At 37.2% G+C, this 24753-nt stretch overlaps 3 protein-coding genes across 6 annotated transcripts in view; 2 read left to right on the top strand and 1 right to left on the bottom strand.

Moving 5' to 3' along the window:
- Window positions 1–1475: 1475 nt before the first annotated feature.
- On the bottom strand, window positions 1476–3153 carry LOC136265654 (eukaryotic peptide chain release factor subunit 1). The gene is made up of 2 exons (XM_066060548.1): window positions 3017–3153; window positions 1476–2913 (listed from the first exon to the last, which is right to left on the bottom strand). The coding sequence occupies exon 2, from the start codon at window positions 2904–2906 to the stop codon at window positions 1575–1577; it is 1332 nt and encodes a 443-aa protein (XP_065916620.1). The 5' UTR covers window positions 2907–2913; window positions 3017–3153; the 3' UTR covers window positions 1476–1574.
- LOC136265655 (tRNA-queuosine alpha-mannosyltransferase-like) lies at window positions 3114–6200 on the top strand. Of its 2 annotated transcripts, none has more exons than XM_066060549.1 (8): window positions 3114–3342; window positions 4462–4629; window positions 4899–5177; window positions 5452–5561; window positions 5632–5773; window positions 5832–5902; window positions 5954–6045; window positions 6091–6200. In XM_066060549.1, exons 1-8 carry the CDS (start codon window positions 3161–3163, stop codon window positions 6163–6165), a joined length of 1119 nt encoding a protein of 372 aa, XP_065916621.1. In that variant the 5' UTR covers window positions 3114–3160; the 3' UTR covers window positions 6166–6200. The 2 variants fall into 2 exon arrangements, with proteins under 2 accessions (XP_065916621.1, XP_065916622.1); XM_066060550.1 differs by having other exon boundaries at window positions 3190–3326.
- The window catches only part of LOC136265656 (methyl-CpG-binding domain protein 4-like), a 32105-nt gene continuing 13526 nt past the window's right edge, over window positions 6175–24753 (top strand). The window contains exons 1-5 of one of the 3 annotated variants that reach the window (XM_066060553.1): window positions 6549–6682; window positions 6771–6813; window positions 7840–7989; window positions 8389–8492; window positions 9391–9746. In XM_066060553.1, coding sequence (XP_065916625.1) covers window positions 6774–6813; window positions 7840–7989; window positions 8389–8492; window positions 9391–9492 — 396 coding nt within the window. In that variant the 5' untranslated portion in view covers window positions 6549–6682; window positions 6771–6773 and the 3' untranslated portion in view covers window positions 9493–9746. Of the gene's footprint in view, window positions 6683–6770; window positions 6814–7839; window positions 7990–8388; window positions 8493–9390; window positions 9747–24753 lie in introns of those variants that run through there. The other 2 variants (XM_066060551.1, XM_066060552.1) reach the window with 2 other exon arrangements.

A 24753-nucleotide genomic window follows, 5' to 3' on the forward strand; every position in this document is an offset into this window, starting at 1 on the left:
GTCTTTCTCCTGGTTTAATTTGTCGGAGTGGTAGTTAGCTATGTGAACTGGGCTAGCTGGATTAGTGCACTATCTTTACAAAATACATGCAGTCTTTTCTGACGGTCTATCCCGGATGCCAGTTTGCTTATAATAAATTAAACCTGGTTAGATCTCACTGACTTAATCAATTTGACCCTACTTAAGTGACACACCTGACAGTACTGGAGACATACCATACTAGTAACTTTTATCGGTGGTTTTGTACGTATAGGCTTTTATTGGTGGTTTGCCTGTAAATGACTGAATTTGCATTTTTACAAGATAATTACCATTACTATACCATTACAATGAAAAGTATCAATGTAAAATCAAGCTGGAAAAAACTTTATTGGTTTTACTTTCAAAGTATTTTCATTGAATTTTCATCATTTTGCATAATGAATATCCGTACATGTGAAATGCCATGTCATCTTCATATCCCCACATCCTGTGGAATGTGTTTGTCCTGACTTGTTCTTTCCCTCTACCATAAGACTATGTGCTGAATTAGAATGCATGCCCTCCATGTCCTTCCTGAATGTGTACTGTGAAACTACAGCTCATAATTATAACTTCCAATATAAATTTTATTATACTCAGCTTGAGGCCTGTAGCTACATGCATTGCAAAAAAATCAATACTTTAGTTTTACCATCCATGAGTCGTAATGATCATTATAACCAAAAGGTTTGACTATACTAAATTTATTAGCCAACATTTTACAACCGCATTGACAACTGTTGCAAACCAAGAATATATGCTTTCACAAATTCTAATTCATTTACTGTTTGCTCCAAAACTTCTGCATTGCATGCCAAATTGATTTTATAGCCAGCTATGCTGCACTGTTATTGAGTTGCTCCCAATATCAATAACATTATTTGCTTTTACATACATACAGCACAATAGTTGGTAACTTACATGTGTATGCTACAATTATTACAATATTACTCCGATTATGGACTGCATTGATCAAATTGTTAAGGTAATCAGCTATAATTTCCTAATTCCTTGTTTTTGTATATACGTACTCAGTGTTATTACAATTTGCTGCAATTAAGACCAAGAGTTATTTTGAGCTCTTGTTTATAATAGTACACTATACTATACTCCATTCTTTACTATTTGCCAATAAATTGCATTCAACTAAGGATATGATCAACTTGGATGTTATAAAAAAATTCATTCCTGGTGGGTTTTTGCATGGGTGCATTCCACTTGGACTATATATTGCACTGGTTAAAAGTGTTTAGCAGGACTGAATATTTCACATATATGCAAAGCTATCCTGTTCAATGCTGAATTTAGAGGCCTCCCTCTCCATTTATAATTATATGCTTTGATTCAGATCTACCATTGACAGAGGCTGGTCTAGCAGAACAAATGTACCCACACCACTTTAACAAGTAAAATCAGTGGGAAACAGTAGATGTAACTACCACCTTGTAACTATATTCAACATGTAATAGTACAAATAATAAATTACATAGCAATAGCTTGATTATACACTAGAGTAAGAAATTAAATAATGTACAAGATTTAGGTGCAATAAGTTAGTATAAGTCTTCATAGAATTCATCGTCATCTGCATCAAACTCCATCGACTGGAAGTCTACACGATATCGTAAAATTCCTCCGATACCTCCGAACCCTTTGCAGAATTGTGAGCCCTCTTGACTCTTATCAGTAACAATTTCAAGTGTGGCACCAAATTCTTTGTACTTGTTTGCAAGCCACTCCAGGAGTGAAATCTTCTCTACCAGCTCAAGTTCAACACCGGTTTCTTTGTCCAAGAACTTTGTCTTGTCCTTCTCTTGTTCAGGATTCAAGTATAGCAAGACCTCTTCATCAGATTGATGATTTTTCAAGATGTACCGGGTGATGTCCAAGTTTTCCCAAACAATCAGTGTCTCCATTGCACCCATCTCTAAAGCCTTCAGTACATCTACTACACCGAAACAGAATCTTCCTGTGTCTTGTGAAATCTCGTCAAAGTATCGGCCAATCAACCTTTTCTCTTGAATAAACTTGACATTTGCTAAAACTTCAGCAGAAAGCTCAATGGCTTGGTTGAAGCCGTTTTCACCTCCATAAGAAACATCAACTGTTTTGAGAACTTTTCCTTGCAATCTTGGATCAAACATGTCTGATTGTCCAAGTTCTGTTTTGAAGTCGGCAGAACCTGCAAGAATTAGTCCAGTAACGTTTGCTTTATCGTTTGTGATAAACAGTTGAACAGCTACCTCTGAAACCTTCCTGATATAGTTGTGTCTCTTCTCCTCTCGTAGTCGGGCAAAACGCAATGCAGACTGACCACCCCTCCCATGTTTCTTTGGCAAATCGACTGTAAACTTGTGCAAGACATCACGAGTGTTGCCACACAGTGTGCCGAACAAGCAACCATTTCCATCCATAACAATAAAGCCAAACTTGTTATCATCACTCAGTAAAGCATTCAGTGCCTCAGTATGGAACTTGTTGTCACAAAGGTATAAAGAAGTGTTGATTGGCTTGAAGGGCTCGAAATCTATGTTAACTTTCTTTTCCTTGCCTTCCTCTGTTACAATAGTGCCACAATAAATAACAAGGCCATTTGTGGGGACTTTGGAATATAATTTCAGCCTGTGCTGTACAGATGTGATGGCACCTAACACAGACAATCGGTTAACACGGCTCTTGATGTTGGATGCTGTGCCAAATTCATCAGCCAACATTTTAGATACTCGGGACACTTGATCCTTGGGTGGGATAATCAGTGATATCATACTGGTGCCGTTACCGCGCGCCGCTTCAAGACTTTTAATTAATTTTTTGATCTTCCACATCTCCACATTCCTGTCAGCAGCATCTTCCGTGTTCGCCGTACCTCCACCACCTGACGCCATAACAAACCTTTAGAGAAAGACTTCAGATTACACTAAAACGTTACGATAGACTAAACGGTGACCTTTGACACCTGGTGTGATGTGTTCTCGTATACGAACAGGTAGCTTACCTATACTGTAACTTAACGACACCCTCAAAGTTATTTTCTCAACAGAAGTGGTACAAATATTTCTTGTCTCAGCAAAATAGCGGTTATTTCACCACACACGTGTTGGACTCACGTGAACTATGGCGCTAATTGTTTCGCGCAAATATGAGCAATGACGTGATTTTCATAGAGCCGTTTTATGGAGGTTCTCACAAGCAACTGATAGATTTACTAAAGGAGCAGTTTGGTGGAGACTTGTATACTCTGCCAGCTAAGAAGTGGCACTGGCGTATGAGGGTATCTGCCTTGCACTTTGCATTAACCGTACCATGTGAGCATAACTACAAGTAAGGCCATACCTATTGGATTTTATGTTGCACGGGCCCGACCGACTGTCTTTTTTCATGACCTGAAATGATAATGATAATCATGTGATATAGGATCACGTGTTCCAAGATGGTCAATCTCGTATGTGCTAGTGAAAATCAGCTATTGGGATAACCAGGCTCCTCTAGGGATTAAACTCTTCAAAAGGTTGAGCTTTAATGGTGAAGATACTCCAAACGAAATAGTTCTTATATTCAAGAGGTTTGATTCATTGTACAGCAATACATTATGGTGCTGCAGAACACCCTATATGTTTCATTAACGTTTTTTGTAGTTGTTGCTCTTTTTGTATGGTTCATAATACTTTAATTTTCTATTATGTACTAATTATTATTATCATTATCAAATCGACCTACCTACCCAAATTTTCTGAGGTTTTGCCCGTGCAACATAAGATCCAGTAGGTATGGCCTAAGTGGCTCAAGATGATGCTTCATTTTAGCACTTGTCTATGGTGATGGTGGTCTGTGTATGTGTGCTCAGCTGTTTAAATGGAAATGGGGCCTGGTGTCAATTGGGGAAGCAGCCCACCCAGCTGTAACTTCAATGGGTACCTGATGTAAACTGGATAAGCAAATGCCAACTGTCCATGTCTTACATAGTGGGTGAAGTCCAGGTGGGACTTTGGGTGCCCACACCTTGAACTGTGAGTCATGGTACAGCCTCTTGTGGGTTACTAGTCCGGATTTACCTGCACTGACTCATAGCACCTGAGTAGCGCACAAATGGTCCACTGGGTAGGCGTGACCATGCTAGTACAGTAGCTGAAGGCTTTGTGTGTGTGTGTGTGTGAGTGCATGCGTGCGTGCGTGCGTGCTAGTAAGAAAGTCGCCTTAGCCCATAGTTAGCAGAAAATTCAGTTAAATTTTAGAAACCTGTTGGAAGTACTTGGGATTGCTCTAGAGGAACATTTGAGTTTGACTATACCTTACTAATACTGCAAAGCTGTCATGAAGGAAAAGTGAGGCTGGTTTTGGGTGGATATCTTGGGTAAGAAAGGCCCACTGTATGACTGACTATGGTTTACCTCATAGTCTATAATCAGCCTGCATTGTTTATGGTTCCTTTATCCCTTACAGGACATTGTTTGCCAGTAGTGTGTTGAACTTGTGTGAATTATTGTCATTACATGATGATCTCAAGAAGTCCCACAAGGTGTTGTATTTTCATGAGAATCAGTTGGTCTATCCTGTTAGGAAACAACTTGAAAGAGACTTTCAGTATGGATACAACCAGATACTGTCTTGGTATGGTGTATGTTCTAAGTATGCTTAAACATGCTGCATGATTGTTCACCATGTACACATGACGCACAACACACAGATGCAACGTACACATGACGCACAACACGCAGACGCAACGTACACACGCACACAATACACAATGCACACAATACACACACACACACACAATACACACACACGTGCACACACACGTGTGCTCTAAAACAGAAATAGTTACAGCCAATAAAGGGTTCTAATGTATTTATTTATTGCCTTTTCCTTCTCATTGTTAGTATGGTGGCAGATGTTATAGTTTTTAACTCTCACTTCAACAAGGACTCATTCTTACAATCCATTGACTCCTTCATCAAACTGATACCAGATCACAGACCCAAAGACCTAGCTGAGCTGATTAGACCAAAATGTCATGTACTGTATTTCCCAATGGTCTATCCTCCACTGATATCATCCAGTACTCCAAATGATAAAGGAGACAAGTTGGTAGCAGGCCTAGAACCAGAAGGACAGCCAGTGGTGTCTAAAACTCTACACATAGTATGGCCGCATAGATGGTAATAAATGTGTATCTTTGTGTATTGTATGGGGTACATGTAGGGTTGAGGGGAGGGGGGTGTGGTGACTAGTTGTAGAGGTTTGCAAGTGACTCATAATTCGTAAAATGTACATTTTTCTTCCATCAGAATTTTTTTACTATGTGTCTGAGGATATGCTGTGACCTCTACTTGTATTGTATGTCATATGATGGCTCGTATTATTACCTTGTATAAGACCAGCCTTTTAAGTATGCACTGTCTATCACCTTTATTCCCATCCCTGAACTTGTAGGGAGCACGATAAGGGACCGGATGAGTTCAGTGTTGTGTTACACAAGTTGATGGATGATGGTGTGCCATTTACTGTCTCTCTCCTTGGTAGCCACACCACTGACATACCCGGTATAATAGGACTATGGTGGTATGAACTGTGCAGTGTTAGTGTAGTGCTGTTTTTATTTCTTGTATACAGAGAGTTTTAAGGAACTGATTCCAAAGCTGGGACCACGTTTGACTCATTCAGAATATGTCCCCGTAGAGTTATACTGGGATGTCCTGAGTAAATCTGATGTGGTCGTCTCTACTGCACTACATGAATTTTTTGGGGTTGCCATGTAAGTCTAGCTGAAGCTGTTAGAAATTTAAATTACAGAATTGTATTAATTCTTATAGGATGGAGGCTACTTATTTTGGCTGTTACCCCTTATGTCCTAATCGGCTGGTTTATCCTGAGTTATATCCAAGTAAGTTTTTGTATGCAGAATTTTAGTTGTTTATTTTAACTACTTTTCTAGAAGAGTGTTTGTACAACACGACGCAGCAGCTGTTTAAGAGATTGAAGGACTTTTGCCTTCATCCCTACAAGGCAAAGAAGTCTGTGCCGAAAGTACGTGGCTATAATTTTGTGTGTCTTATATACTGATCCCTACAGATGGATTTTGACAGATACAGTTGGGGAACTCTACAGAAAGGCTACTGTGCTGCATTGAGAACTAGTGTTGCGTAATTCTTTTACATTAAAAGTTGTGATTGTGGATTGAATTTTAGTTTGCCGCGCGCGCTTGAACAGTTTTGATGAGTTGGCGAAATGGAGACAACAAGCTGTTACTTTACGGATCGTGATAACAGCAAGAGCAAGTATTTCACGTCGGTTGATTCCAATAACACTTTAAAAGATGACCATGAAACAAAACGGCCAGTCATCGAGTCAGCGTACTGTCTTAGAAGCAGTAGAAAACTAAGTAGAGAGAACCAAAGCATGGAAGAAAGTATAAATGAACCTTCTCCAACTGGCAAAGCAGCCAGCAGTGAACAGTGTTGTAAAAAGAGTCTCAAGCAAACTAGAAGGTCGACAAAGCTTCGTAAAAGTCCGTATTTTTCCGTATCAAAAGTAAAGCAGCCCCGTCACCTCCTGTACCCACACTACACTCCGCCGTCGTCTCCGTTTAACCTTATTCAAGAGGAACTCCACTCTGATCCCTGGAAAGTATTAGTCTCTACAATATTCCTTAATCGTACTGCAGGTATGATGTGTCTTGTGAGCCAGACCGCTTTGTGGTTGCAGTAGAGAAGGGTCTGGTGCAGCCTTATAAGCCTTATTCTGATCTACAGGTGATGGGGATACTAAGATTGGCCACAAAGACTAGAACAACAGGTGCAACTGACACGTAGTCTAACTGACATGTGCATATTATGTTATGCTCTAATGTGCATGTGTGACTTCACGTCATTTGCATCGTGTATCCTTTGTGGCCAATCGTTGTCCTGAGATGGCTCAGAATCAAATGGCTATTGGAACTACACCATGCAGACCTTTCATATATAAAATAATTAAGCTGTCTGGCTTAGTAAAATATTGGCAGGTGGTTTGTGGGAAGTTGGACGAGATAGCTATATATGTAATTTGCCAGATCAATTTTTTGATAAATACATAGACATTTACTAGGGCTAACTGTCAGACATATTGTCTTGAACTTCAGAGTGTAAAAAAATGAGAATGCCTTTGGACAAGTGTGTGTTGTATTAGAATAACTAAACAGTTGCATTGCTTTATGGAAATATTCTGGCTACTTGAAAATGAACTGGATTGGCACATGAGAATGATTGATTTATATCTATGAATTTTATTCGAGGGCGCATGAAGAGTTGATCAAGAGCGTGCCCTTCAAGCCTGTGATTTTTGAGAATAAAAGGTTTGTAAAAGCCAGTAAAGAATTGTCCCAAAAACTTATAATTACATGTTAGTACAAGCACCTTAACACATAGCAATTGTTTATTTGAGGGCCAAGTTAGGTTAATGTAGAAAGCCATTTAACCACATCGATACTACAAAGTGATAGTATATTGTACAGTAGTTGTAGCTGAACTATCTACAGGAGATTTGTTTGTAGCTGAATTCTCTACCCAATGACATTACATGCATGGTGAGAAACTCCTTGGACTACATAACAGTAGACCCTATATATCCAAAAATGGAAGTGACTGTTCTATTAGAGTATTTGAGCAACTTATCTGAACACTTGTATCATTGCTTGGGGTCTGTGAATAACTAAAAGTCTAACAATAGCATTACTGAAGGGCAACTCCCAGTGGTTTATACTATGTACGTATTTATACCAAATATTTTGTGACCACAGATCATGTCACATTGTATTTATCTGTATTGTACAAACTTTTACAGGGAAGAAGGCCATTCCAGTTCTGAAAGAGTTTCTGGCACAATATGGTAGTGCAGAAGTGACAATGAAGTCTGATGAGCAACAAATATCTCAACTGATGGAGCCACTAGGGTTACACCATAAGAGAGCACAGATTTTAATGAAATTTTCAAGTGAGTTAGTATTCACCACATGTGCATTTACAGTAGCAATGATCTGGCCAAAGACTACATTGGCTGTACTTAATGTGTCAATATTGGATGTGCACCATTGAGCAAAAAAAAGTAGGAAAACAGAATTCACCACTTTTGATACCACACTTGTAAACACTAGCTATTCTAAAGCCGCACCTTTTGAACTGTTTACCTGGAGCAAAGGCACTCACACATTATCAGAAAGTCATCATTTGCATTAGTATGGCAAAAATTCCTTACAGTGTAATCCTACACACTTGTCAGTTGGATGTGCCTGAACTGGCTTCCCTTGGCTACAAGACATGTACACGTTATCTCTGTCTTGACATTACTGTTAGTGCTGTACTCCAGCCATACTCATCATTACTTCTTTTTTAGAGGAGTACCTAACCTACAACTGGGAGTATCCTATTGAACTATTTGGTATTGGCAAGTATGGAAATGACTCGTACAAGATGTTCTGTGTACCGGAGTGGAATGAGGTGTGTATATGGTTGTGTGATGTTTTGTTCAACAATGGTTGCTACGTTAATGTTACAGTGAACCCCCAAGTAAACATAGAATTGTTGAAACAGTGTAGATATATCCACCGTTATAAAAAATGTACCATTCACTACTTCAATAGAACAGTCACCCATTAATTTGAATTAATAGGAGTCCACTTTTAATGCTGTATAGCTCTTAAATTTGACAGTGTCAAATTTGGTTGTGGTGAAACAGTATGAGGTATCAGCATATTGTGGTCTGGCCATAAATAACAAGTGTATGATTGAGATACTCAAATAGAGCAATCACATTTTCTCAGGTAGCAGGTGGGCTGTGTTCAGCTATGGGTATGTGCTTGATCTTTTGAAGTTATAGCGCATTTCTGTCATCTGTAACAGTTAGGTTGTAGTCAAGAAACAAAAGTAACTAGTCATGATGATTCATTAGTATGTTCTTACATAAAATATTTGTAACTTGTAAAACATAGTCTGATGTTAAAACCAGGTCTTGGATGACTGTTTTAATAGAGTAAGTGATTGTTCTATTAGAGTATCTCAATTTTTTTATCTGTGTGCCTAGTTACCACAGCATATATTTATTGTAGTAACTATGTACAGTGGATCTTCGCTTATTCGAACCTCAGTTCCTCGATTATCCCAACGCCAAACATGACTGTTCTATTAGAGTATTTTGTGATCAGTGCATTCTATTAGAGTAAATGACTGTTATATTAGAGTAGTTGAACAAAGCTCTGTATACAAATCAATGGGCTTTATTGTCCGAACAATTTCACTTATCTGAACACTTTTGACTAAATATAAGAACAAAGCCGTTTGGATAACTGAGGATTCACTGTACTATTTTTATAGGGTTTACTCCCTATATCCTTATTAGGTCACACCTTCAGATTATATGTTGAATAGATACCACCGATGGGTGTGTCATCAGTTTCCTCAGGAGCTCACCAGATCTGTTAGAAACCACTGTTCATTTTGACAAATTGGTCAACAAATTTTTATTGTTTATTTTTTGTAACTACATTCCCACTTAAGATCAATTGTCTCCTTGCCTTTACTGATGTGTGTAGTGTGTTATGTCTTTCAGTGATTGCTCTGTGGTGCTCCTTGCTCTAATTACAAATTGATTAACAAACACCCTTTATTTAATGCATGAGTGTGATTATAATAGATGTTTGAAATGCTGGTGAAATAATTGTGTATGTTTGGAATGAGCTTAGTAACAAACTTAAATGTTACCAAGTGTAATCTAGTTCATCTATATGTGATCTTTGCTGGGTCATACTTAATGTATAAGGTATTAGAGGAAGATCACATGGCCATTGAGTATTGAGGACTGGGTTACTTCACATCCCAGCACCAAGCCAAACCATGTGTAGGAGTTGGGGAGCTTTCTAAGGTGGTGTTTATGTGAGTGTTCTTTTAGGATTTTGAAGATAGGTGATTTCTATTATGATACGTCTATACTTATTTTGCAACTCTCAGAAACATCTGATATTATATAGCTATTTAGCCATAAAAACTATTTTCAGAAGAGTCTTTCAAAAGCACCGATAAAGAATGATTTCATGGTTCAGTGTAAAGTATATGGGTTGTATAGTTGGTATCAAGACACACGGTAGTGTGTTGTGCGGCCCAAGAAGCCGGCGCGCCACAACGTGAGTATATTAACAGGAAGAAAGAAAATGAAATTTTCACACCTATGTAGCTCTGTGATCCCTAATCCGACTGGAACCAAATTTGCTAGAGAAGTGTTGGCCAGTTAGGGAGTCTACATACCACATTTGAAGAAAATCGCTCCAGCCATTTCCGAGATACGAGCGAACAAAATTTCGTTTTAATTTCTTCGTTTTTCTTCTTTATTTCGCACACTTCGCAAAATCAACCATAAAACACAAATGCGAGCTTGGATCGGGCTGAAATTTGGTACACGCAAAGGGCTCCTTAAGGCGGATCTCAGTACCAACTTTGGTAGGAATCCGATGAACATTCACGGAGTTATGACCGATTATTTGCGTAGAATAAGGTCGAAGGTCTGTCACACCTACAGGGTAAACACCTTGGAGGAATCAGTTGAAAATTGATATGTAGATGGAGCAACCATTGTAGGAGTGCCTTTTTGTGGTTTGAAAGGAATCGGTGGAGATATGACACAAAACCCAACCTGTGTCAAAATTACGTTTTTATGAATAACAACTATTAGTTTTCGTGTCTACCAGGCAAACCGCTTAGAGCAACGAGCAGTATGTAGCTGGAATAATCATCATAGAAAGTCCTTGCAGTAGTACAGAAGAATCGGCTTACAAACCACTGAGGTATGATCGAAAGGCAACTACGTGTAGCAAATGCGAGATTGAGATACTCTAATAGAACAGTCACCCTGATAGAGCATTCAGCTGCGTTTAGAATTTACTCAATTATATTACATTGCAAGTTATTCTGTAGGGAATTCAACTACAAACAAGTCACCCTGTAGTCAGATCAGCTAGAAGAAGGCACCTAATAGAGAGTTCAGCTACAAAGAAACCATCATGTAGAAGAGTTCAGCTGCAAACAAATCACCCAGTAGAAAGTTCCACTATGAACAGATCACCCTGTAGAGAGTTCAGTTAGAAACAACTCTCATCCTGTAGAGAGATCAGCTAGAAGAAGTCACCTTATAGAGAGTTCAGCTACAAAGAAACCACCATGTAAGAGAGTTCAGCTGCAAACAAATCACCTGTAGAGAATTCAGCTATACAAACAAATCGCCCTGTAGAAAGATCAGCTAGAAGAAGTTACCTTGTAGAGAGTTCAGCTACAAACAAATCACCTTGTAGAGAGTTCAGCTACAAACAAGTCATCCGGTAGAGAGATCAGCTAGAAGGATCACCTTGTAGAGAGTTCAGCTACAAAGAAATCACCCTGCAGATAGTTCAGCTACAAACAAGTCATCCTGTAGAGAGATCAGCTAGAAGGATCACCCTGTAGAGAGTTCAGCTACAAAAACAAATCACCCTTTAGAGAGATAAGCCAGACAAAGTAACCTTGCAGAGATACTGTATCAGTAAGAAACAAATCACCTTGTAGAGAGTTCAGCTACAAACAAAATCACCCTGTAGAGAGTTCAGCTACATTTCAAGTCACCAAGTAGAGAGATCAGCTAAAAACAAATTAACTAAAGGAAATAATTGACATGCAATAAATGTGTGTATTTGTATTATATATATAATTTGTACATTTACTGATAAAATCTGAACTAGTTAAAGTATTTAAAATCTACTTCATGTTGTTCTTCTTCCTGTGGTAAAGAAAAAAATGATAGGTTAAAAAGCCCTAAAGCTGGCCATAGGCCGGCTTTGGGGTATACAAATACAAAAAGAAGTGAACCAAAACAGCCAAGCTGTAAAAAAAGAGTGCGGCCCTCAGAAAAGCTATGGTAAAAAATGATGTGAAATCCAAGGTGGCGGCCAAGAAATGGCTGTGATGGTAGGTTGATGATAAAAATTTTAATAACAACAATTCAGGTGAATTTGGTGCCACTTGGTCTTGGCACAAAATTCATCTGAATTGTCGTTATTAAAATTTTTACCATTAACCTACCATCACAGTTATTTCTTGGCCACCACCTTGGATTTCACATCTTTTTTCACCATAGCCTTTTTGAGGGCCGCACTCTTTTTTACAGCTTGGCTGTTTTGGATTAGATATGGTATAGCAGTGCACACTTCAAGAAAGAACAGGTCATCATTTTAAATTAGACACTGCTCTTTGATCCTAGAGGAGTTCGATGAAAGTAGTTGACTGTTTTACTAATGTATTTTAGCAGCTTCAAGTGCACAAACTGGTGCTGTAATGAACACTCCTATGTACAATTTGAAGCCAATTCAACAGTGAGCTTTATTGAAAACAGAACCACACATGGTGTAATGCCAACTCCTAAAAATACCCAGCTCTGGCTGATTGTTTCTTAGAAGAGATTATCCTTTACCCTTATCATAGTATATACGTGATTGCATCTGTAGCTCCTAGCTAGCCAATGGAAGACATCGCCATAACTATAACACCCACTAGATAAGCCTTAAAAGTTAATTATTTTTATACTAGTAATTATTGGATCAGAATTCATGAGAAGGCTAGCTATTTGTCAATACAAAAAATGAAAACAATTGTAATAAATTGCAAGGAGACACTCTAGAGTGAACACAGTAGCTATAAATTCCCCACTATGAGTAACTGCAGGGGTGGAGAAATAGGAGGGGGCAACTGCCCCTCCCCCTCCCTCCCCCCACACACGCACACTTTGAAAAATGGAGGGGCATGCCTCCTCACTTTTTTCCAATGCTCAGTTGCTAAAGTAAAGCATCTATTGTAGTTATTAGCCAACTTACTTTTCCTTGATTTGTGCTATAGGTCATGCATGAATCAGTGCTGGAAGCGCACGAGATTGAGATACTCTAATAGAGCAGTCACTTAACTACTCTAATAGAACATTCAGCTGTACCATAATAAGTTGGTTCTGTTGTGCAATTAATTCAATCTGTCTCCATTAACACATATATCTATACATAATCAAGAGCATGAGTCTGTCTGAAATGCCTATTTAAGTACACATGCATGTACCACTGAAAACACTCTCAGATTATAAAGCATTCAAATCTCCTTTGGGGACATGCCCCAGACCCCCATAGTATTGCACACTAATGTACAGTTAATAATTTAAAAAATACTTTTTAACTTACAGCCACCCCACATGACTTCCCCCCCCTCTCCCCACTTTTGAGTGTTGTTCTCCACCCCTGCAGTAACTCTATTGAATGTCTTTACATTACTGCAAGGTTATAGCAGCAGTTTTGGGTTTTAGTGCTTAGCAATAGGCTATTAAATCTTACCCCTTCTAGGGGGTTGTATCCCCAAACTCCTTGAAATACATGGTAATTATGCTGTTATGAGAACTTTATGAAGCATTTATGCTGTACCCTCTGTATGAGAATTTTATAGTATTACCAATGCCAGAGATTCATGACTGATGATGATCACTTTCTATTAAATAAAGCGACTCACAATAAATGTAAACTGCAATCAAACTTGGCAGGTATAAACTACTTGTGATGTGTGCAACTACTTAAAATGTATGCGTGTTCAAAATGCCACAGTGCATAATCACTCCTCAATCTCATTCATCACTTCCACAAAGGAGTCACGATATTCAGCAGTATCATCAGCCTTGCTGTATGCATAATACAAAACAATAGTTATATCATACGGTACAGTAGTCAGTGTTGGGCAAGTTACTTTTTACAAGTAACTAGTTACATATTACATATTACTTGCAGCTGAACTATTTAGTTACAGTTACATATTACCCATAAAATAAAGTAACTGTAATAACATTACATATTATATTACTTTGTGTCCATAGCCTTAAGCTGTCATGTGTGAAACTACCACCTTATCACGTGACACGATTGCGTTGTTGGACAATGTGCAAGTCTTGATATAAGTAAGAAGCTGGTGAATAAGCCTCATTTAGTAGGCTTCATTACTTCATTGTGGCTAGGCGTTACTCAGTGGGTTACTAACGAGATTAGTAACTTTGTTACTTTTAGTAATGATATTACGTAATATTAGATTCGTTACAGTAACTATATTACTTAGGTAACGCGTTACATTTGCCAGTAAAGTAACTTGAGTTATATTACCTGTTTTTATAGCGTATTTCGTTATATTACTTTGTTACCACAAAAGTAATAATATTACGTAACACGTTACTTATGTAACGCGTTACTCCCAACACTGACAGTAGTAGGGATCATGGAGGTTTGCACTTCAGTTCTCACAAAAATACATTGACCAGAAACCAGTCACATAGTACTGCCTTGACAGTATTGGTAGTGCAATCAAGCCCAAGGTGTCTTCAGTGGTGTACTTGTTGGTGAAGCAATGCATACTACATCAAAAATGGTGTCAAATATAATCTAAAAATTAATTAATTTTGTGTCTGGATGCACTCTCCAACCATCAATTTAATGCTGAAAGGTGAAGTGACCATTCTATTACAATGTCAGGTACAGTACTATGTTCAACCCATCACACAGTGTTGCTAACAAAACAGTATCTCTAGTCCGAATTAATCCACTAGTATATCTGCAGGTGTAGAAGGCGACCTCACTTGTTTCCCTACTTTTTTATGCATGATCCCTAATCAAACTTAAAATTCTTATACTTGGAGAAATAAAAGTATATAGTGAACTGAACAAGGGAGGTCGCCAATGCCTGCAGATATACTAGTGGAAGTGATTAAATTCTCCACTAGTATATCTGCATGCAGGTGTAGGCTAGGTGACCTACAGTGTACCTTACTTTTTATTTCTATGATCCCTTTAGATTTCCAATTTTTGTATAAGTATATAATGCATGGATAAGATGAAGGAAAAAGTGGACACACCTTACAATAATAATCACTGTACAATAGCTGTAGTTGAGATCACAAAAATCCTCAACTTTAATACAAAGAAAATATGCAGCTTTCTTTAATTCAGTGGTATATTGATCAAATGCCAAGGAGTTCTTAAAGTGTAGTTGGGTTGATTTATTCTAGAATCACTTTACTATTTTAGAGTTCTTGTTTAACCTTATACATGCAGTTGCAGTCACATAAATATCAAAAATATTTATGAATTATTGTTTTGAATTGTATATACATTGCGATGTCTATTATACTTACATTTCACATATAGTGGCATTCCTTCTCCTGCTATCATCAATTACACTATCAACAAAGTCTCTCATTGGTATTTCATTGTTATCATTGGTAGCATCAGGTTTTTGTGGTACAAAGTATTTTGAAATTTTCTTAATGGTATTTCTATAAACATGCATTTCCATAATCAGGAACGCTAACAGTGGCATTATTAATAATATAAAAATGGATGCTAGTAATAAATCTGGATCAAAACTGTCAATAAGTGGTATCATTGAAACAACGATTATTAGTTGTAAAATGAAAAAATCAAAAACGTTGAGAATATTGGTTGCGTATGGCCTTAGTATCACATGTGTGGAAACTAAAACAGCATTTATAATGACCAACAAATACTGAGTGGTGTTATTGTTTGATGGATTGGAAACAATTACCAAAATATTTACCAGTCGACATGTCATGTAGTAAGCAGCAAAACTACGATACTTGTCTTTGTAACATCCTTGAAACTGATCCAACAGTGGTTTTATCTTTGTAAAATTGACCTTGTGATTAAGGAATGGTTCGAGCAGGAGCAGAAGTGGTAGACCAATCACAATCACTAGTGTAAACAATAGTGTTATGATAATGTATGGTAGATGACGACCATGAAAATACTCTATGTCAGGTGAAAGGTAAGTGTAAATCTTGTCCACATTATGAAATGTCAGTGATCTCAATAGCAGTAATGAAGTTGTTGCCACAGAGGTGTACGATAGTAATAAGAGAAAACATATAACATGGATAATTCCCCTGCTAACAAATGTTGATATTCTGCGGGAAATTCTAGCTAATGTGCAGATAATTGCTAGAATGATAGTTACAGCTAGTGGGTGTACATAATGAATGAACTCTTGATCAATTCCATTTATATTTTGTGCCAAGCAGTGTTGCCCGAGAAATCGTGGAGTGACTTTTGCAACACTGGACATAATGCTAGCAGCTATAAACATTCCTTGTGTTGTGTACAAAGTCTCACTTAGCAAAATATCCAGCATACTGTAATAGTATGCAATAGCATACAAATAACCAATCCCAACATGGTAGTATGTGATAATAAACACTAGTACAACTATGACTATCCAGTATATCATTGATATTGTGACCACTAGTATTGTCTGTCCAGTCGTACATTTGTCAACACTTACACATTCTACAGAATCAAATGAGAGAGTGTAGCCTTCTTCACAACTACCACAAGCAGTACCAGATCTGTGTGAATTACACTGATTCACCCTCATTGGTGATAGTTTATAATATCCATTGGTAATTTCACAGCAGGAGAAGTTGCAATAACTATTAGGACAAACTGTGACTGTCATTTTCTGATCAACTTCACCAAACCAGTAACCTCTTTTGATAGATGATGTACTACCAGAACAAGACACAATATCACCATTACTGTAGCATACACACCTTTGTGTAGTATTATCATAGTGAAAACCAGGGTGACATGGTGATAGCTCAGTTATTAGTTTAATTGAAATTGTCTTCAAGTCAGATATACTGCCATCATGTGAAGTAATAGTCATTGTAAAATTTTTCATATCAGAGATCTTTTTTCCTATTATACCAATTCCTTGAAACACTGTACTTGATACTAACACGTCTTTTGCTCCAGTAATGTGATGATCTAGGTTCTCACCAGTTACTGAGAACAATGTCCCACCAGCAGATTTTCCATAATAGTCCAGGACACAAGCATCAATCACAATTTCCTGACCAAGCATTACATTTTGTGTGAGATAGACTTTGCAGTTTGTGTCATTGTCATAATCAATACATGTTGCAATGTTATAAAACTCTAGTTTACTAGGAGGGGTCTTGATGTATTCAACAAGTTGACTGTGTATCAGGGATCCTTTAATAAAACCAATGATGCTATTGTTTAAGCAATTTGCATCACATGATGATGGTATGTCCAGGTAAACATCAGGACCAATCAGTGCAGTGTTGTTAGTTAAGTAAATATTTGTTGTGTTTATAATAATTTTATCTTGAATGTTTTGAGTGAGTTCAGCATATATTGCTCCACCATGATGATCAGCAGTGTTATGAGCAAATGTGATGTAAGAGTTATGTAACACTGCAGTGAAAATATCACCAAGATATATGCCTCCTCCATTTTCTGTGGCTGTGTTGAGCATAAATATTATTGTAGAATGTTTTGAAAATGCTATTTCTGAATGCACCACAGAAACAGCCCCTCCATTTTCTGCAAAATTTTTAACAAACCTCACCGAAACATTCCCAATGAATTTTATGGTTGACTGCAAGACCACGATGGCTCCGCCATTTTCTGTAGCTGTGTTGTTGACGAATCTTGTTGTGGAATTGTGTAAAAATGCTATTCTGGAAAGTACAACAGAAACAGCTCCACCATTATCAGCTTTATTGTTTACAAACTCTACCAAAACATTTTCTTGTAATGTCACATCACTGTGACTATCACAATACAAGGCTCCACCATACTGCGTAGCTGAGTTATTAGCGAATGTAACTTTGGAGTATCCAGTGAATGTAGTCTTACAATAGTCATTAGAATACAGTGCTGCACCACCCTTTGTGGCAATGTTGTTAATAAACTCAACTGTACTGTTCCCAGTGAAAGAAACTTTGACTCTTTCATGCACATATATTGCACCACCATAAAATCTACTTATGCTATTATAAAATGTTGTGATTGAATTGTGTCCAAAGTTGATAGTGCAATTTGTAAATGAATACACAGCCCCACCACTAAGAATAGCTCTATTATTACTAAAAGTCACAGTGCTGTATTGAGTAAAAGAAACTGAAACACCGTAACTCATGTATAAAGCTCCACCCTGCTTCCAGGCTACATTGTTTTCAAAATTTGTAAATATGTTTTCAAATATTAATAAAACATTATCAAATAGGTATACAGCTCCTTCTTGCTGGATAGCCTCATTATCCTTGATTGTAACACACAATTTTTCACTAAATTTAAGTTTGGAACCATCTATGGACTATACAGCTCCACCATCTTGCCTGGCTAAATTGTTTTGAAACACTACCTTGGCATTTTTGGCAAATATTACTTCAGAATTTCTGGAAGATGAGATTGCCCCACCATTTTGTGTAGCTGTATTATAATTGAGAGTGACAATAGTTCCTTTAAACATTATGCTGGAAATCCTATTAGAATAAATGGCTCCACCGCATATGGCTTTATTATGAATAAACACTGTTATTGAGCTCCCTTCTGATGTTATATATGAGTTTTCATAACAGTATACAGCTCCACCAGTTTCTGCGCTGTTAGTGGTAAATGTTACTGATGTAGTCCCATCAAACAAGACACCACTATATTTACTACAGTGTACAGCCCCTCCATCTATGGCAGTATTGTTTATAAATGCTACTACTGAATTTGTTTTAAGTGTAATGTTTGATTTTGTACCACAAGATATAGCTCCACCATGTGTGGCTCTGTTTTCAATAAAGCTCACTGTTAAATTGGCTTCAAATTGTATATAGGAGTGTTCATTACAGCAGACAGCTCCACCTTGTATGGCTTTATTGTGAATAAACCTCACAATTGAGCTTCCTTCTGATATTATGCTAGAGTTTTCATAACAGTATATGGCTCCACCAGTTTCTGCACTGTTATTGGTAAATTTTACTGATGTAGTCCCATCAAATATCACACTGCAATTTTGATTGCAGTACACAGCCCCTCCATCTGAATTGGCACTGTTATCAATAAATGTGATATCTGAATTTCCTGCACAGAACATTTTAGCGGACTTATAGTAAGCTACGCCTCCTCCGTAACTTAAGGCATGGTTGTGCTTAAACGCTACAGTTGTATTTCCATCAATTCTGATGTAACCTCTTGAATATACACCCCCTCCATTTCTTGAAACATCATTATTGTAAAACATCACCATTGCGTTTCCATTAAATGTGATCAAAGAACCAAATTCACAATAAATAGCTCCTCCATCTCTTCCACTATTGTCATTATAAATTACTGTGGAGTTCTCGCCAATTTCAACATCTTCAGATGTGTGATATACAGCTCCTCCACCATCAACAGCACTATTATTGGTAAATGTTACTACTGAGTTTCCTTTAAATAAAACATCACAAGCAACAGCACACAAAGCTCCCCCATTAACTCCACTAAAGCCCAACTCTACTGTATTAGTAAAAATGGCACTGTTGTTATTAAAGGTTATAACTGAATTATCCATAAATGAAATATTACAAGCATTGGAATATATAGCCCCTCCACTACTGGCTTTGTTATCACTGAATTCTACTTCTGTGTTTGCACCAAATATTACATTATACCATTTAAAATAAGCATGTGATAGTGCTTCTATGGCTCCTCCAGATTCCAAAGCAGTGTTTTCTTTAAATGATAATAACGAGTTTCCTACAAATCTCATACCAAAAGGTATGTAAAAGCTACAGCCCCTCCATAACTGGCATAATTCATGTGGAATTTTACAGTTGTGTTTCCATCAAATATGATATATTTAGCAGCTCTTTTAGAAAAGTCACGTGCACATAAAGCTCCTCCATAAGCTGTGGCATTGTTACTGTAAAACATTACCACTGAATTTTTACAAAATATTACATTTGGTCCTCCAGAATAAATAGCTCCCCCACTATTGGCCTTGTTGTTTAAAAATGTGACAGTTGCATTACTACCAAATTTGATATTCACAAGTGTTGAATACAAAATAGTATCGTGATCTCTATGTGAATGTGAATATATGTATACAGCTCCTCCAAACCGTTTTGCGCTGTTATTGTTAAATACTGCTGTTGTGTTTCCATCAAATGTAATATTAGACTCATACGATAGTATTGCCCCTCCATATCTGGCACTATTACTACTGAAATTTACAGTAGAATTCCCATTAAATACAATGTTGGAACTGACAGTATAAAATGCTCCGCCATCGATAGCCTTATTATTAGCAAATGATACTAAAGAATTCTCAAAAACAACATCAGAGCCATTGCTGTAAATTCCTCCACCATCATTACCGAGAAACAAGATACTACCACTAAAATGAATATGACTACCAAATATGTATACAGGTACACCGTGGTTGTTTAAAAACACACAATTTTGGACATTACAGTGTGATAGCCTATCACTACTTCCTGATAAATATATGGCAGATCCATGGCTTCTATATTTATTGTTTATAAATATAACATTGTTAATGAACACATTTCCTGAAACTCTGGACAGTGCGACAGTTTGTCCTTTTGAGTTATAGAAAAAGCAATTTTGAATAAGAATATTAGTTGACCTTATGAAGTTGATTCCTGCATAACCCAAACTGTTGTTAGATCCACACCCATCCCAGGTAATTCCTTCAATGGTTGTATTGTGACAAGAGACAAATTTAACAGCACCAGCAGTAGCACATTTCACAGTAGGATTTCTGTATCCAGTTATTCTAATATTTACAAGTTGTTGTAATGATACTCTCGAAATCAGTATAGTATCACTTGTGATCCTCACAATGGAATTACTGCTCATATTAGCTAATTCCGCATTAAGAAAGATACGAGGGAAAAATCCTTCAGTTATTTTAGAAACAAACATTAGCAATATAGCATATAATACCATTTTTGATAACACCTTCATATTGTAACACTTCTGCCAAACTATTATACAGCTGGCCATTCTCTATATATTGGTACACTACAGCAGCAATGACTTCAAAAGTAATTATGTAATGTTAAAGATGAAGTCATTATGTTATTCAGCTTATATGATGTATTAGTACAATGCAATTAAATGGTAGTGATGTTAGTGTAATCGATAGACAGCATGATGTACTTTTATAGCTGTGATCTGCTTTATACTGAAACTTTAGGAATAGTAAAAATATAGTGCTTCAGTTGGGCTCACTCTCAACATGATTAAAACATCTTCATCAACTGTTTAAGTACTGTGCTTAGTTGCTCAATGTATAGACCCACAATTGCTCTTTTGTATGCTTGTGTCTACATTCAAATCTTCAGTATAGTAATGTCTTGTTGGTGTCCACTATCAAAATTCACATGGCCCAATATAAATACACTCAAGAAGCATATGGCAGCAGTTTCCCACACATGTAGGTGATTAACCCATGTGGCACATATTAGATGTTTGCTCACCCACCAATAAATAGAAACCAAAGTTTTGGTAAATGCAAAAAAAACAAACATTTTTAATGTTGAAACAAATGTTGGCACAATGACTAAGTTTGGTTTGGCGATTGGTGACAAGCCATGATCAACATTATTGTGTATACTATAGTACACACTCACAATAGCTAGCATCAAAAAGTTTTGGAGATAATGATGCGTGGATTGAAGAAAAGCAGTTGAAAAGGTATAAAAAAACTACTAGTGTAACAGAGTCACAACATCAACAGTTCTTGATTTGCAAAAAAAAAATACATTGTGCAAAACTTGCTATTGCAGAATCAATATCAGATATTTACTACAATCAGTGGATTATCAATGATGATCACAAAAGATTTATCAAACAGGTTTGTTAATTTAAAAACATTAATGGCCAAGATACATAGTATCTAATCCAAAACAGCCAAGCTATAAAAAGAGTGCGGCCAAGAAATGGCTGTGATGGTAGGTTAATGGTTAATAACGACATTTCAGGTGAATTTGGTGCCGCTTGTCTTGGCACAAAATTCACCTGAATTGTTATTAAAATTTTTACCATTAATTTACCATCACAGCCATTTCTTGGCTGCTACCTTAGATTTCACATCTTTTTTCACCATAGCCTTTTTGAGGGCCGTACTTTTTTTTTACAGCTTGGCTGTTTTGGATTAGATTTCACTTCTTTTTGTATTTGTATACTCCAAAGCTGGCCTATGGCTGGCTTTGGGGCTTTTTTTAACCCCTTCTTTTTTTCTTTACCACAGGAAGAAGAAAAGATGAAGCAGATGTTAAATACTTTAAATATTTCAGATTTTATCAGTGAATCTACAGATTATATATATATATATATAATACATATATTTATTACAGAACTCTCTACATGGAGGTTTCTTTGTAACTGAACGCTCTACAAGGTGACTTCTTCTAGCTGATCTCTCTACAGGGTGAATTGTTTATAGTTGAACTATCTACAAGGTAACTTCTTCTAGCTGATCTCTCTTCAGGGTGATTTGTTTGTAGCTGAACTCTCTACATGATGGTTTCTTTGTAGATAGTTCAGTTACAAGGAAACAACCATGTAGAGAGTTCAGCTGCAAACAAATCACCTGTAGAGAGTTCAGCTACGAAAAGATCATCCTGTAGAGTGTTCAGCTAGAAGAAGTCACCCTGTAGAGAATTCAGCTACAAAGGAACCACCATGTAGAGAGCTCAGCTGCAAACAAATCACCCTGTAAAGAATTCAGCTACAAACAAATCACCCTGTAGAGAGATCAGCTAGAAGAAGTTACCTTGTAGAGAGTTCAGCTACAAGGTGACTTTTCCTTGTAACTGAACTATCTACAAGGTGACTTCTTCTAGCTGAACTCTCTACAAGGTGACTTCTTCTAGCTGAACTATACGTAGTTGAGCTCCCTACAAGGTAACTTTTTATATCTGATCTCTATACAGGTTACTTGTTTCTAGCTGATCCCTTGAGTTCTTTTCAGGGTGACTGCTCTATTAGAGTATCTCAATCTCGCACTTGCTACACCAAGTTGGATTTCGTGTTGTAACTCCGTGGCTTTAAGTCTGATTCTTCTACACCATTGAAGAGCCTTTCTAAGATGATTACTCCATCTGTACAGCGAATTTCAAAGCATTACCCCAAGCTGTTTTTCTGGTAGGCCTGGCAAGTAGTCGTTTTTTTATTAGCTAATCTCGATTGCATAATTGTTACACACTGTTGGTTTTTTCATTGTATCTTCCTGGTTTTTAGCTCGATTTCTTTCAAACCAGAAAAGGTTTTAGGTTCCATAGTTAACCTGTTCACCCACCGATTTTCAGCTTCTTCCCATAAGCAGTTTACCCTATAGGCGTGACAACATCTTGGTGTTATTTTTCGTGAATAATTACTAATAACTCTTTGCCTGTTTATCGTATTCCAACCAAAGTTTATACCGAGATGTGCCGTTATACCCTCTTTCTGTGTGCTAAATTTCAAGGAAATTGGATATGGCGTTCGCGTTTTATAGCAGTTTTTGTAAGTGTGTGAAAAGAGGAAGAAAAAGGTGGGGACTATTCTACGGAACGGAACGCTTTCTCAAATTGAAGCTTGCAACTTACCATTGCTGAAATTGCCCTTACGAGTTATCAGTGGCACCTCCAGTGGGTGATTAAACCATAGCATAAGATAAAAAGAATTAAAGGATCGATTGTGGGTTCTTGTTGGTTGTCATTAGTAACGAAGTATTAATTGTGGGATGAGCTGTATCAGTGATGTTCATCCTTGGTTCATCTACGGATATACCAAGAAGGGCACTTTATGTGAGCTGGTTTGCTCATTTTGACTTTAGAAAACAGTCTGAGCCGGCTTTTCAAGTCATATGTCAGTGTACAAATAAAACAAGTAGGAAGACACTGGTAACAGGAAAGAGCCAGCTGAATTAAAACTTGAAGAATTTTGTGCAGTGTGAGAGGAGCAAATATTTTGGCAGATCGCAAAGGGGCTATATTCTGCGAACATCTCTGAATTGTATGCATGGAGTTATTAACAGCTGGTGCAGTGGACTAATGCTGTATTCAATACTGAACTGATTTTTTTCTGTTGCACAAATTCAAGGATGTGTTTGACTGCTAGCCTTGAATCAGGCCAAATGCCAAAACTCCAAGATCAACCAAATCTCAATTATAAGCCTAGCTATGCATGTGAAACCATGTCCATAGACACCAGCAAATGTGATTTGGACCAGGATGTGTGTATAATTTCAATGTATCTAGTCAGACCGGAAATGGAACACTCACATTACATACCACCTAAGAATCCTAGGATTTCTTAAGTGTAACATTTCACATGCTTCACTTCAAACAAAACAGCTTAAATTTGTTCATCTATTTTCAAGTGATTCCCAGTCCAGCTGCATGGTCCATGAAATTACAGTGGGATCTTACAGTGTGGGCTGCTCTGTGTTGGATCTACTCTAGAGTTGAGATTGCAAGGTAGACTGCCAATGTACCGACACTGTTGTAGCATATTTAAGTGGAGGACAAATGAATACAGTAATGCTAGATTATTTAAGTATACAAATTTTTCATAATGAAATTGATATCCCATTTTGATTTGTACCTCCACTTTGCAACATATTCAAGAACAAGAAGTTACTACCCTTTTAATCTCCAACCGCTGTCATTAAATAACCAAGATCTCACCAGTCCTTGTTTTTTTTCCATCTACAATTTTGCTTTGGAAAAGGCTCTAATTCATATTTAGTATTTAAATCTGTAATTCACCTTGTAGTTTTACTAATTTTATTCTTCATTTCCTTTGAAGTTGTACAGTATAGGTAAACAAAGATAAATTTTCTCTCCTATCTTATTTTA

Source organism: Dysidea avara, chromosome 9 (assembly GCF_963678975.1).
Source record: "Dysidea avara chromosome 9, odDysAvar1.4, whole genome shotgun sequence".
Taxonomy (NCBI): Eukaryota; Metazoa; Porifera; class Demospongiae; order Dictyoceratida; family Dysideidae; genus Dysidea; species Dysidea avara.

What these genes read in the sequence shown, in the direction of transcription:
- LOC136265654 (XM_066060548.1), bottom strand. Translation starts at nt 2,906, where the DNA reads ATGGCGTCAGGTGGTGGAGGTACGGCGAACACGGAAGATGCTGCTGAC.
- LOC136265655 (XM_066060549.1), top strand. Translation starts at nt 3,161, where the DNA reads ATGAGCAATGACGTGATTTTCATAGAGCCGTTTTATGGAGGTTCTCAC. An exon ending in ATAGTATGGCCGCATAGATG is followed by an intron (nt 5,178 to 5,451) that starts GTAATAAATGTG and finishes CTGAACTTGTAG; the next exon opens with GGAGCACGATAAGGGACCGG. An exon ending in TTATCCTGAGTTATATCCAA is followed by an intron (nt 5,903 to 5,953) that starts GTAAGTTTTTGT and finishes CTACTTTTCTAG; the next exon opens with AAGAGTGTTTGTACAACACG.